Below are 14,789 nucleotides of genomic sequence, written 5' to 3' on the forward strand. Positions count from 1 at the left end.
ATCAACAAATTCTCACTAAATACCATAACAAATCCCCCCCAGGACTATTTAATCCGTTTACCTCAACAGGTTCTGGTGAGTATCCGCTCCAGAGAAAATTCGGTGTGACGATGGATTTAACAGAGATCTGAGTCGTCCTGTTGCCATCTTTGAAAAAGTCTGTGACGGGGCTGAAGTGGATCAGAGCTCGGCTACAAACCCCGTCCCTACAGGGGCCCCGGGACAGATCCACCACACAAGAGGACAGAGACAGATCTGCACCCAACAAACCCTCACCTGCAACACAACAAGGAATGAGGCGCGGTTTATTTGCATGATGATTAAAACAGAAAATAAAAATGTGTGTGTAATCTGTGATTATCTTGCTGTAAGTCCTCACCTTCACTGCTTGTGCTGAGCTGCAGAGACAGAGTGCACAGCTCTGTAGAGGAGGAGGAGTCTTCCAGACAGGGGACAGGAACCGTGCTCTCAACCACCAGCTCATACAGCCTCCCGTCCTCAGATACACTGCTCACCTCTGGCCTCAGCTGCACAAAACCAACGTTATAAAAGCAAGCAGTCTTTTTATCCATAGAACCTTTGTCACAGGTACACGGCATACACAGGAAGAGGTTTTAGGGAAAGAGATATTTCTTGGAGGAATAAATAATCTCTTTAACCAAAGAGATTTTGTAAGAGCATTAGCTAACAGACTTAAATTTAGCTTAGTTTAGTTCACTTTGGTCATTTGTAACTTAAAACATGAATACACTGGTAGAAACAAATAAATACACATACCATTAATGCTTTTTCTTGCAATAAAATAAACAAACACAAAAAACAGGACCAAAAAGGTGTGGGCTGAAGTCTAAGATTATAACACCTACCCTTTTTACGTGAATTATTAACATTAAATTAATCAAAGAATCTAAATTAAGTAATAGAAGAAAATAATTGTTTGAGTAGAATTGTATTTTTGATGCATTTTGATGGTCAGCAAGATGGCATTGTTTGTCTTTAAAATATAACTTTGGGAAATATGCATATTTCCAACTTTTGACAGAACCAGGCCAGACGTTTACCCCTGCTTGCAGTTTTTATGCTAAGCTAAGCTAATTAGCCCCTTGGCTCTAGCTCCATACGCACAGACATAAGATTGCTATTAATCGTATACCAATTATTTACCTATATTTAATTAAATGATATACAGCATACCATAAACAGAACAGTCACTTTTGATTCTGTGTAAGTACATACTGTACATGCACACATACATACAGGAACATAATAAAAACCTACAGACAGAACCACAGGGACATGCATGCAAAAACAATCTCTCTTCACTACAAATTAATAATTATTGTCTTACTGTTCATCAAGAAACAACATACACACAGTTATAAAACTATAGAATACTGTGATATACCATGATCCCAGCAAAGAACTCCTGACTTTCCACTGAAGCACTACGGACGTCGGGCGAGTCCAAGAAGAAAGTGACGCTGGAGCAGTAAATCTGAGAGAGGGAGAGATTTGTTGTCTCATTTAAAAGAAAACCTCCAATTGATAAGCCTACCTGGTGAAGGGAGAGAGTTAAGGAGAAGGAACAGAAGGAACCACATAGGGAAGAAATCCTGGATGAATAAAAGGTTTTCTAGTTAAGGCCAGGCCACATACACATACATGACCAGTGCACAGTAAACAGGGTTTCTGCAGGTTTCATTAAGTCCAATTTAAGACTTTTCAAGATGTTTTTGTTAGACCATTTTGAATGAAATTTAAGACTAATATCGTAAAATCAAAAAAAAAAAAAAAACATCAGATGTCCGGAAACATCATTTGATAAAATTCCCCAATTTCTTCATTGGCCGGTATAGGGCCGCTAGTAGTCACCGTGAAAATACATTCTAAAGCGCTGTGGGAGCATTTCAATGACCATTATGATGTAGAGTTACATAGACATAGGAAGATACCTGGTTATAATAATTTAAAACTAGAACATAATATTTCAGTGAATTTAATAATTTTTAAGGCCTTAACCCTTGTGTTGTCTCTGGGTCGAATTTGACCCATTTTCAAAAGATTTTATATCAGGAATATGGATTTCTTTCAAAGAAAATTGCCCAAAATGAACATTGATGCATGAAGAGCAGGTGAAATATATCATTAGTTTATTTGAACTTTGGCTATTTTATTGTATTTTAAAGCATTTGAAAAATATTTTTAAATGGTTTTCGCAACAGTTTATCTTGACTAAACTTTGACATAAAGCGGTTTGTGATATCCACGCAACATCCTCTGATCTTAACTGCTATTTTCCTAAACTAAAATTAGGTATAATGACATAAAAATTAAGTTTACTGAACATGAATCAAAATAAGTGACAAAAACATTGGGGGAAAAGAGCCACAAACAGTCAACGAGAGGACAACACAAGGGTTAATGTTTGATTTTGAAATATTAGAGTTTTTAAAGAGTCCCCATTATGCTTCCCCTCCCCCATCTCTTAGTGTGTTAAACAGCTTTTTGTGTTCATACTAGATGTATAAATTACAAAAAAACACATTCAACCCCAAATGGAGCTTTTTCTTTCAAAGCACTTTCCTCAACTGCCTTAAAACAGCTTGCCCACATTCCTGTTTAAAATGTCTCAATTAGTGATGTCATTGATTGAGAAAGCCAGCCCTGTTTTTCACACGTGCTGCCCATAGGTGCTGCCTGAGAAAACACAGCGGCCAGTGGCGTGTTTGAATTTGGCTGACCAACCACAACAGAGTGGGACAGCTGACTGGGCTTTTCAGGAAGGTGGGCCAAGAGTGTTTCAGGTGGAGACAGCATGAGAAACATAATGTTTTTGGTACATCAAAGCATGTAAACCTATTCTTGTAGACCCAGAGAGTACAAATATGATGCTGAAAGGAGTATGATAGGGGCTCTTTAAGATCCTGCAGAAACCCTGGTAAAACTTAACCACATGCTGACAGGTTAAAATAATAGCTTTTTTGATTTAAACAGAATAACCTTGTCCCCCAGACGAAGGTTGAAGCCGTCCAGCTCGATAAAGGCGGAGGTCTGGATGGTGGTCTCCTGTTTGAGCTCCTCCTTCCTGCCCTCAGGTGAGAGGCGGGACCAAGCCACCACGTAACCCAGAGAGCTGTTGGAGCTGCTCCCAAAGCTGCACTTCAGGTAGATGGACTTTCCTGTCAACTCCGAGACAATCACCGGTACAGATGGAATGGGAGGCTGCTTTGCTGACAGGAGAGAAGCAGAACGATTGGGTAGATCAGCGGCGTCTAACATGTGTTTTGGATTAGATGGTATTCATGTATTTCTTTCCTCTGCATGATGGTAGTGTAAAAACCACAGCAGAGGTGAAAAGGGAAACCAACGTAGCTTTTATTAAGAAATCAAGGCCCTTTACTGTTTACTTGGTTGTATAGTACGTACACGTAAATCATTGTCTTATGTCGAAGTAAAATTAAAGTCACAGTCTGCAATTTGATTCCACAATTTATTCCACTTTCTCGTATAAGAGTTTGTATACTCACAGGCTTCCTTTTATACCTCATTAATGGTTTGATTATACAGTGCAGCATATAGCCAAAAGTATGTGGACATTCTGTCTCCATACACCCTGTTCTTTTAATCTTTTAATTCATATAAGCTTTTAATGGTGTAGGCGTTGACCCTTAATCTACAGTTCTAACAGTTAGGGAAAGGCCCAGGTTCAACATGACAGTGGCCCTGTGCACGTAGTCAGGTCTATAAAGAAATGTCTTTCCCAGTTTGTTGTGGGCTGGCCCGCAAAGAGCCCATTCAGGTTCAGATATCTGGAGGAAAGTCCAATTTAATGGTCTTCTGCCCATGTTTTTAGAAAAAAATGTTCAACTATCACATATGAGTTCAACATTTAGTGGTGAACACACTTTGTTCAGGTATCCATGTATTTTTGTGCCAAATAATCTATATTCAAAAGAAAATGAGACCCTATCCCAGATGATATACTGTAAGCTTCATAAAGTGTGCTTTGTTTACCGTTGCTATTACATTAACAAACATAAACACATAATTGACTAACACCGGGCTGGAGACTGGTGCTAATTTTAGTTCCAGGTTGATTTAATGACAACAACTACAACTTCTACTTCTAAACTTCATCATGACGAATGCAAAAAATGGTTATGCAGAGGCAGGTAGCTACAGCTGAGGCACTGGAATTCATGTATTTACTGTTAGCAGTTCTAGCCAAAAAAATGTATATATGTAGCAAGCCTTGCTCTCTGAGTTTAATAGTAGAAAAGAGATTTGGAATCACAGCAACCTCAATTCCATTATTTAAAACAATGTAATGTATGTAAGGATATTTCATCTCTCTCTAATTAAACCTCCCTCCTCCTTTCCCCCTCTGCCAGCTTCCTAAAACCTGCCTTGGCGTAATTCATGACCTGGCTGAGGGCCGTCACCATGGAGACGAGACCCAGCGGACGCCAGGACACATGCTCAGCTCGTTAAGAGGAGCAGTGAGGGGGCCGGTGGTGCATTCCTGACCGCATGGCAACTCCCTGACCTGATTGTTACGGTGTTTGACCCAACATGAGGAGGCAAGGGTACAGTAAGCTGTAAACACAGCAGCAGGATTCTCACTGTCACATGTTCCATCGACGTTCACCTCGTCAGGGCCACAGCTCCGCGCCGTTGTGGTTAAAGTCTCCAACATCTCTGTTAAGACAGATAAGCGAGCAACAGCGTTAATTAACATAACCGAATACACTACATGGCAAAGAAGAGACTCTGTGAGGTTGGTTTTAAGACTTTATCTAGAAGCAGCTTAGTTTACAAGTGCCATTATGTGGAAAAGTGTTGATGTGTATCCTAGAAAGGAAAAGAAAGCCTCACACTCATTACTCGCATTCTAAAGATCTACATCTTGCCATTATGCCTTCTTCAGAATCAATTTGTATCCGGCCTCCGTCTGGGCATTATGGTATGTTCCGATGATATTAACATCCTTCATATTTACATGATGCAGATCCGAGCAACAGTAACACTCCATTTTATTGTTAGAGTCGTATAACAGGACACCTCAAACATTTGGCGTTTTTCCATTACATGGTACCTGCTCAACTCGCCTCGACTCTACTCGCCTTTTTTGGTTTTCCATTACGAATAAAAGTACCCGGTACTAGCTAACAGGTACTTTTTTAGCATCACCTCCATCGAGGTTCCAAGCCAGCTGAGGCGATACCAAAAGGTGACGTGAAAACCTGAAAACTGATTGGTGACTGACAGTTAAAGAAAGCTAGCGACAGATGGGGGTGTCCTGAACAAACCCGCCATTTTTAAATGGTTTAGCCAGCTGTGTTTTTCTTTTTGCTGCCTCCAGCTTCTTTTGAAACTAAATATGTCTTCTGGCTGTGGAAACAGCCGCATGCCGAGAATCAAAAACAACACACCTTTGACGTTCTGTGTGTGTGTGTGTGTGTGTGTGTGTGTGTTGTGTTAGGTCACGGCAGTCTATGCTCCCGCATGAGGCGGTACTATACAGTATCTGCAATGGAAAAAGGAGGATGGGGCACCGCGGTCGAGCCAAGCCTAGCTGAGCCGAGCTGAGCCGAGCCAAGCTGGTACAACGTAATGGAAAAACGGCAATTGTACCAATCAACAATTAACTACGTTTCTAAATCGACACAAATGTACATTAAACTGCAGGTAACTATAGCAAAAATACTTCTATTTGTGCTGGATTACCATCTAATCTCAGAAGTGAAGCAAATTCTGGATTTAACTGTCTAGAAACCAATAAATGGATAATAAGGATAACTATTTGAATATAGATCTTCTACTCGTGTGGTAACTGTTCATGCATAAGTTTAATACCGTAGTCTGACATACAGAAAATCATGGACTTTCTGTTTTGACATACCCTGAGCACAGTATCCCATGCATCCCTGCGTAGGCTGCAGCAGGTAAACGTAAAAGTCTCCACAGTTGCGAACAGTGACCGGGATACGGAACATGCAGCAGTCTTTGCTGTTGCCAGGGAAAAGCTGCCAGGTAGCACAGGCCGTCAGCTGCCTCACCTCCTGGGGTCCCGGCAGGGACTCACCCTCACCCAGGGACAGCCACACAGGAGCCTGAGTCCCACAGTGGTTCATCTAGATGTTTAGAAAGCCATTGAGGGGAGGACATTAGGGCACACATTTTTACTGTAGTTACTTTGCTGTACTAAGGTGAAACGTGACATATTATTAAAAACTTTGCTTTGCTGCTATTCCCAGCAACTGATAAAATTAGAAATGGGTAGTATTTGCGTCAAAGATGTCACAAACATAAGCCTACAAAATCAATTTAAGCTAATATAGCATCAGTCTGAAAATTCTATTTTGTAACACTTTATGCTCCTTTAAAAAAAATATGTCTGACAAATCTAGCTAATTTATGCAGTATCATGAAGACATTGTCTTATTATGTAACAAATGTTCACAGCAATCCACTCTTCCTTCCACCGCCCACTCCTGTGGATATCTATCACCCAGGGAGAGCAGTGATGCCCTGGGAAGGCCGAGGGAGGCTGACACTTCAGATAGATCCTGCAGGCTCCTCACAGCAGAACCCCGCAGGAAATAAGACACATTCCAGCTCTCCTTGCACTTTCCTTCATAAATATTGTTTTCATGCTTGCACACACGCTAACTGATATTTATAACATACTGAAATTAATGGAGATCAAGGGTTGTCTGGGAAGATAGAAAAAAAATACATACAAACTAAATCACAGTATTATGGATTAGCTGTGATGTAAAGCAGACATGATTTGCTGTAGACTAGATTGGAATGGTCCATTAATGACAGAGATGACACAACACGTGCAGATCATTTACCTCAACGCACTGGGTGGGCATGCTGGCCGGCTTATCAAAGATTTGAAACTGGTACCAGCCCGAAATGAGGGAGTGGTCGCAGATGAAGTCCTGCAGGGCCGACTGCTGCAACCAGCTGGAGCTGAAGGTAGTGCTGCGGTAGGGGTCCTGGAGGATGGAGTGGCCGCCCGGTGCACACTCTGGAGGGGGCACTGCAAGTCCAGCCAGAGAGACAACATAAGCACTGGATGTACACCAAGAGTGTCAGATGTATGGAAGGCTTTCTGCAGGACAAATAGTAGAAGTGTGGACATCCTCCGTCCAGCTGGTCTGCATGCAAGATAAACATTTCACATTGAATTTCAAAGCTAGTAAGTAAAAAGGATTGGTGCTGCTCAGTGTTAAGGTTTGCACACAAACCATGAAGTGCTCTGAGACATGACAAACGGATGACATGAGAGAGAGTGCATGATTTTAAAGTTTTTAGGTTATGAATACAGTAACTGAATATGACTAAAATGATTTTGCAGAGAAAAAAATGACTGACTGACAGCAAAGGAAAATATGATGTGAGTAGAGCTAAATATAACACAATCAGCAAATACAACAGTAGAAAATATTAAGAAGACATGACAAATGGGTAAATTATTTTAGGAGCATTTTACCGTGATAGGGTAGGGATTTCTGAACAACATTAGGCAAGGGAAACATTCTGAAGAGGTCAAAACTCCAGTAAAACTTGAAGTATAAAGAACAACTTTATTTTGAGACCAATGAGGGTCATCCGTGGTCTTCTTCAGGGAGTTTTGACCTCTTCAAAATCCATCTGGCCAACAGTAGACATGCCATGAGCATGAAGAACCTTCAACACAACAGTGTCTTAAAGAAATTGTATTTCACATAATGGAAAACCTGGAGCAGGTCGAGGAAAGGTCAGTCTCGGTCTTAATACTGAGGGTGGATGACAACAGGTTATAGAGAGAGAACTGTTCCTTTATAACAACATAATAACAACACAAAACCAAATTGAAGTAGGCTGACTGAAGTGAGTCAAAATGGTAATCCGGTAAACCAGAGAATTTAAAGCTTTTTGAGAGTTGGTGACGGTAGAAAGTGACATTTGAGTGTGTTTCCAGACCTATAAAGAATGTCTATCAATCTTTGAAGCTTGTGGCATACCCAAGTGCGACCAGGATTGTGAAATTAGGGCAGGGTTATATTTCACCCTCAACATCCATGCACACAGGTGACTAAGGAGGTCAAAAGAGAGAGAGGCTTAAAGCTCAATATCATTACTCTCATTATCCAATATCACTCATTACTCATTGAATATGATCACCACTATTGGGCAATGTTCAAATAATGTGCAATAACACACACTGCATATCACACTGTACATAAAACCAATACTTATTTTTCATATGTATATAGTGTCTCAACTGTGCACCTTACAGCCCCACACTTTTTCACTACTTATTATTTTATTTCATGTTTTTATATTTTTTACGCATATGTTGGCACTGGGAAAGGAGTTGCTTTTATTCTCATTGTACATGTGTATTGTGACAATAAAAGGCATTCTATTCTCTATTCTAGCTATAGTGCGTAGTTTCTGCCTCCCCCTTGAGGAATTCTAAGTAATGACAACAACACTGTGGGTGCAGCCACATGATGCAAGCCCCTGGTGATCACGCACCACCCCCACCCCTCCTCCACGCAGTTGCTTGTAGCCAAGGAGGACACATAGGATTAAATAAAAAACATGATGGACTCTTCAGAAGAGGTAATTATCTACATGCAAGCTTTTTCACCATTTTGTTAACATAGCTATACTGAGAAATAAAGAGAGAGTTTTGTTAAGCTGATAGGCTTAATTCGCTTGGTATCAACTCATTTGGCAGTGGCTTGAATGTAACGGACGCTCACTAATACTAAATAGTTGTGCACTATAGCTTTAAGGTTTCTCTCATAACCATTAAAACATATGGCAACAAAAGTGAAAGCAGAGAGAAAGAAAGATCCAAGCTGTAACCAAGAAGTAGCCGCCAGCTTCTGTGCACTACAGCAGAGGTTTCTGGCCCTGACCTTGAGAGTTCAAGTGAAAAATGATGGGCATGATGTGACTGCGTTTCACATGAGTTGTAACATAAAGGGTGGACGTACTTGGTATTCATCAGCTTGTGGTAAAAATTTGTTGGAAAGAATAAGCATGTTAAGAAAACTTGTCAGTTTGAGGTTGAATGTGAATCTAAAGCAGGATATCAACTATTTCTTTGGATTATTCTAACTAAATCCTGATTGTATTTCACTCAAAAAAATCTAAATGACAGACTTTAAAACTTTGCTTGAGTGGAAGGAAGTCCTAAAACTGCTACAGAGAAAATTAAGGTCAGCAGGTTAAAGGCAGACTCTCTTAAAAACACAGTTTGAGTGCTTTGGGGTCATTAAAACCACCAATAACAAAAAACTGAACATTTTTCAAACTTTTGCAAAGGAAGATGTCAAGGAAAGCTCTGAACATGACACTGCAGTGTTTTGCCGTGACCACATGACATGATCCATATCCATGGTTGAAACTGAGAGTGTACAGAGGCTACAACAATCAGTAAGAGAGGATCATCAAGACTTTACGATGAAGTGTCATTAACGGGGCTGAAGTAACATGCTGGGGGCCCAGTGGAAATTGGACTATCATGGCTAGCAGGGGATAAATGTGTGTGATTTAGAAATATTCAGGACTAATCTCATATGACTCCATCAAGGAGAAGTATGGATCAAGTCCGCTGTCAGCTGCAGTGTTATCATGTTTTGTGTCGTATTGTCTTTGTCTTATCATCTTCATTATGCTCTTTCATTAAACCTTTTCTTAATTCTCAATTGGACCCTCAGCCTCTCTTCGTCCTCATCAAATCAAAGAACACATGATAATTAGCTTTTTCTAACACTGCCTAGTTACATTAATGAAAAACTGCAACAGATGAATGGTGACAAGTTGAAATCAATGCAGCTGATCGCTTTGTTGTGAGTCTAGCAGTGTTTGACCAATGTAAAAAACCTTTAGATTTATGCTACTGCAGCTTATATGTCACACGAAAATGTTAGTGGGGCATACAGTAAAAGTCGCCACTGATTGGTTGAGGTAAACCAAAACAAAATAACCCCCTCCCAACAAGAAACAGCGCAAAGTCATAGTAAATTAGGGAAGGCTCAACATCCGGAAGTGGACACAGGTGACTAATGAGGTCAAAAGAGAGAAAGAGGATGAAGGTTAATAGAATGTGACAGAGAAGTTAAAACATGATCATAAAAGCATACACAGAAGCATATGGCCACAGAAGTGAGACCAATGAGGAAGAAAAAGAACCAAGAAGTCACCATCTAGCCCTGTAGTGAAAGATGATAACTTGACTGAGTTTTCACAACGGTGACAGGCAGACGAGCTGCTGAGGGAGACGACCGGAGACGGTCAAAGCTCCCACTAGATGTCCTCCATTCTCAAACACCTGGTTGCTTCAGTCCTGATCAGTTTGGACAGGAACTCTGAGAATCCACATCCTGTGTGCCAGTCAGAGCCAGCGGCCCGAGACATTACACTCTGACCATGAGACTTGGAGGTATGTGGCCTTGGATGACAGATAGGCCACATGATGGATGAGATGGTGTCCGCTTCTTTTTAGGCAGAGGGACAAAAAACTACCAGAGAATCCCATTTTTGGTTTGTAAATTGTTATTGTTTCTTACTGAGGAAAACGGCAGAGAGTAGTTTAACAGGATGTGTGCTCACTAAATAAAAATAAAAAAGTCAGTTCTTGTCAATTTTTGTGAATTACTAAGCGGGGTGAGCTTACCTGTTTGAGCGTGCATTGCGTTAGGAAGTAAAAACACAACGCACGGAAGGAGTTTAAAAACGGTTTCAAGTGTCATGGTCCCGCCGCGTCCAGCGCGTGACTTCACAAACCAAACAGCGCGAGCACCGAGCGCGAGCACTGGCACCGTTTTACCGAAAGTCCTTTCTGTCTGCCCGGAGCAATAACAGGAGCGTAGCCTATAGCCGTCGTTTCCGTTATCCCAACCAAAACAAGTGAAGCCGGAGGAACTAAGGAGCTACTTGAAGTGTGTTACTGTCACTTCTGGTTGGAGTGAAGTGAGAGGCTGTCGGCTGATCCGAGACGCCGGACTGCAGCGGCTGGCTGCCCACAGACTGCTGCAGGCTGCAGCTTCATAGTGTGTTAGGAGGGGCATCAGCGGTAGTAGGACACCTTCTCAGGATGCAAAGCTCCACACCTCTGCTCACATCTGCCGCGGAGCTGCAGCACGAGTATCATCACTAGGAAAGATTCAGCTTTTTGGTTTTTAATGCTTATGATTTTTAACTGTTTTTACTTGTGTTTTATCTGTTTTAATGATTTTGTGTAAAGCACTTTGAATTGCCCTGTTGCTGAAATGTGCTATACAAATAAAGCTGCCTTGCCTTGCCTTGCCTTTTGCTGAAATGTACTTTAACTCAACAAGTACTGTACTTCAGTACAATTTAGCCATACTTCCTTTACTGGAGTATGTTATGCTAGCCTACTTTAATAATAATAATTTAATGAAATTACATTTTTTTTCACATTGTTGTTAGAACACACACAAGCCTGAAATACACACGTGCTCAGACCTATTTGTACAAATGGAGAGCTATCAGAGAGCTGCAACTGCTACTGACAGGCAGCCCAAGCATTTGGAGGTTTGGTGCCTTGCTCAAGAGCACCTTGGCAGTGCCCAGGAGGTGAACTGGCACCTCTACAGCTACTAGTCCACACTCAGTACTTTGGTCTGTACGGGAGCTTGAACCGGACACCTTCCGTTTCCCAACTTAAAACAACTCCCTACGGACAGAGCTATCGCTATATATTTCTACTTTATGCAATGTTTTCTCCATTTTTAAAGGGGGTAAAAACAGACTGTTCATCTAATTATGGAAGTTCACTACTGACCAGCCAGTTCCACTTTATGAGTCAACACTCCAAACCACTAAAACAGATGGCCCACATGCTACATTTTTCAGGGAAAGGGCTTCAGCCAAAGAGTGGGATTTTGGATAAGACAGATATCACAGTCAGGTCCTTTCCATACTGCTTGTTTCTTTTCTCACACTTTAACATCAGAAATGTTACTCAGATATAAAGTTTCACTGGCAGGAGCTGAGGCAGATTGTTCTGTCAAAGACAAGAAACTGATCTCTTTAGAAGACAAAATAAGAAACGGAGGAAGTGATAGCTCAATTTGTGTGATGAACTGTAAAGCCAGGAGCTTTTTTTGCAGAGGCAGGGGTGTTGAATGAAGATGACCACAAATGTATGTTAGATTGGACAGTTATATCCTAATATGGTAGGAGAAACCATAGATGTGGTACTTCAAGTCTTGCATGCAAACTTCAAATTGTTAAAAGTATACAGTCAATTAAGAGGACATTTTATTTCAAATGTGTTGCATGTTACAACAATTTAGGGCTAAAACTAACAATTATTTTCATCATTGATTAAGCTGCTCGTTATTTTTCTATAATAATTTATTACTTGTGTTGCCTATAAAATGTAACAAAATAATGAAAAATGCCCATTAAAGTTTTCTAAAGGCCAAGAGATGACGTCTTCAAATCTGGGAAAAAGCAGGAAATACTCACATTTGTGAAGCTGTTACCAGCAAATGTTTGGCATTTTTAACTTGTGGAGTAAATAATCATTTATGAAGATAGTTAACAATTAAATTTCTGACGAGTGACTACTTGACTAATTGTTCCAGATTTTTGAAGTACCAGCAGGAGGACCATTTTTTTAAACAAAGTGGATGGTTTAAGTAAACTGTGAAGTTTCACTAAAGTCAGTGAGACGATATTCTGTGATTACCAATGAATAAACCTTTGGACCATTATTTATTATTTCTGCAGGTCTAGAGAGAACCTAAGGGAATCTGCCATCTGTGCAGTTTGTAGACTGTCTTCTCCCGGTGCAACATGGAGGTGCCTGACTGTCTTGGTGAGAGTCTGGTCTGTTCGACTCCCAGGCTGAGGAGGAATATAACCCCTCCCTCATAAATCTCCTGGACCATCAACCTGCTCAGAGCCTGGAATAGCCATCAAGTAAAAACCCACTTTCTTCCTGTCTGCTCATGCCTCCACTTACACAACCAGCAATTCAATCTTAATCAGCCTCCCGGATGGAAAACGCCTACGCCGAGAGAGCATATAAACAGTGCATGACATGTATGAGATTTAGCCTTCGAGTTCCAAAAAATAGTGGGAAATAAATGGGGATAATTGCCTCGTTTGAAACTTTAATCTACATACATACATGAGCTCATTCTGTGCAATTTGCGCCTATTATAATCAGTTATTCAGACATGGGAGAACTGCAGTGTCCCCTGGGAAATGTGATATCAGCTAAATGATGCAGGAAATGTAAACTGAATATAATTACCTTAACCTCCACTACTGAAAGGAAAACTGATTGTACAACTTGAAAGACTTCAAGTGCACACAAGGAGCAGAAAAGCACAGAAGAAGAATTTAAGCACAGATAGATCAGCCATAAACCCCGGCCCATAACCATGTTCTAAAAACCATAAATCCAGATCCATAACCATGTTCTAAAAACCATAAACCCCGGATCCATAACCATGTTCTAAAAACCATAAACCCCGGCCCATAACCATCTTCTAAAAACCATAAACCCCAATCCATAACCATGTTCTAAAAACCATAAACCCCGATCCATAACCATGTTCTAAAAACCATAAACCCCGGCCCATAACCATGTTCTAAAAACGATAAGCCCGGATCCATAACCATGTTCTAAAAGCCATAAACCCCGGTCCATAACCATGTTCTAAAAATCATAAGCCCAGTCCATAACCATGTTCTAAAAACCATAAGCCCAGATCCATAACCATGTTCTAGAAACCATAAGCCCGGATCCATAACCATGTTCTAAAAGCCATAAACCCCGGTCCATAACCATGTTCTAAAAACCATAAGCCCGGTCCATAACCATGTTCTAAAAGCCATAAACCTGATCCATAACCATGTTCTAAAAACCATAAGCCCAGTCCATAACCATGTTCGAAAAACCATAAACCTCGGTTCATAACCATGTTCTAAAAACCATAAACCCCGGTTCATAACCATGTTCTAAAAGTCTAAATATGAACACTCTTCCCCAGTTTTACCTTTTTGCCTTCCTCACTCTTGTTTCTCGCTCCATCATCTGCATAAAAAAATAAAAATAAAAACATCAGTTAAAATGAATAATTCAGCAGAGGTATTTACAGCCCACCTGAGACTACTCATATTCAGTAAAGGGCAAAAGTGCTTTTTTTTTTAGCTCTTTGGAGCTTTCCCACTTCCTTTGTTGGGCGCCTGTGGAGAAGATTTGGAACAACGAGTAATCATTCCTCAGCTTGCGGCTTGGCTAACACGTGCACAATGTTTTGGCAACCACAGGGGTGGAAGAAGTGCCGGTAACAGTGGATGTAAAACATTCAGGTGGTTCGGTAGACAAAGGTGAACCCATATCACTCTCAGTCTGGCTTAGTTTTACATTTTCAGCTTTCAGATCAGCTGATGGAGGAAATAAATTATGAAAGACAGAGAGACATAGGAGAGGAGGAAGAAAAGAAGAAGGTAAGCAGAAAGACTCAAAGCGAAGAAGGAAAGAAAGGGTGAAAAATGAAATAAAGCAAAGATGGAAAGACTAAATTGGATTGACACTTCTGTGTAAAATCCAGGCCTTGGCTACGTTCTTATACGTACGAGACACAGACCCTACGCCGTAGCCTGACGTGCACCTCCAGAAAAATGTAACAACACACGGCTGCGATGCACATTGTGTCTTGGCAGTGTTGCATTTCCCCCTACTCATTTTGTGGTTCTCCTTCACCATGAACAACATGAAATCAAGGAGAGGGTTA

General features: G+C 40.8%; 1 protein-coding gene across 5 annotated transcripts in view; it reads right to left on the reverse strand.

The window, feature by feature from the left end:
• The window catches only part of vwde (von Willebrand factor D and EGF domains), a 47,272-nt gene that overhangs the window by 23,098 nt on the left and 9,385 nt on the right, over nucleotides 1–14,789 (reverse strand). For 2 of the 5 annotated variants that reach the window (XM_032518467.1, XM_032518466.1), the window contains exons 3-10: nucleotides 14,049–14,086; nucleotides 6,861–7,051; nucleotides 5,903–6,134; nucleotides 4,624–4,698; nucleotides 3,001–3,230; nucleotides 1,406–1,495; nucleotides 380–527; nucleotides 62–276 (exon numbers count right to left, since the gene is read on the reverse strand). In XM_032518467.1, coding sequence (XP_032374358.1) covers nucleotides 62–276; nucleotides 380–527; nucleotides 1,406–1,495; nucleotides 3,001–3,230; nucleotides 4,624–4,698; nucleotides 5,903–6,134; nucleotides 6,861–6,881 — 1,011 coding nt within the window. In that variant the 5' untranslated portion in view covers nucleotides 6,882–7,051; nucleotides 14,049–14,086. Of the gene's footprint in view, nucleotides 1–61; nucleotides 277–379; nucleotides 528–1,405; nucleotides 1,496–3,000; nucleotides 3,231–4,623; nucleotides 4,699–5,902; nucleotides 6,135–6,860; nucleotides 7,052–10,687; nucleotides 11,123–14,048; nucleotides 14,087–14,789 lie in introns of those variants that run through there. The other 3 variants (XM_032518463.1, XM_032518464.1, XM_032518465.1) reach the window with 2 other exon arrangements.

The sequence above is a fragment of the Etheostoma spectabile genome, chromosome 6, assembly GCF_008692095.1.
Source record: "Etheostoma spectabile isolate EspeVRDwgs_2016 chromosome 6, UIUC_Espe_1.0, whole genome shotgun sequence".
Lineage (NCBI taxonomy): Eukaryota > Metazoa > Chordata > Actinopteri > Perciformes > Percidae > Etheostoma > Etheostoma spectabile.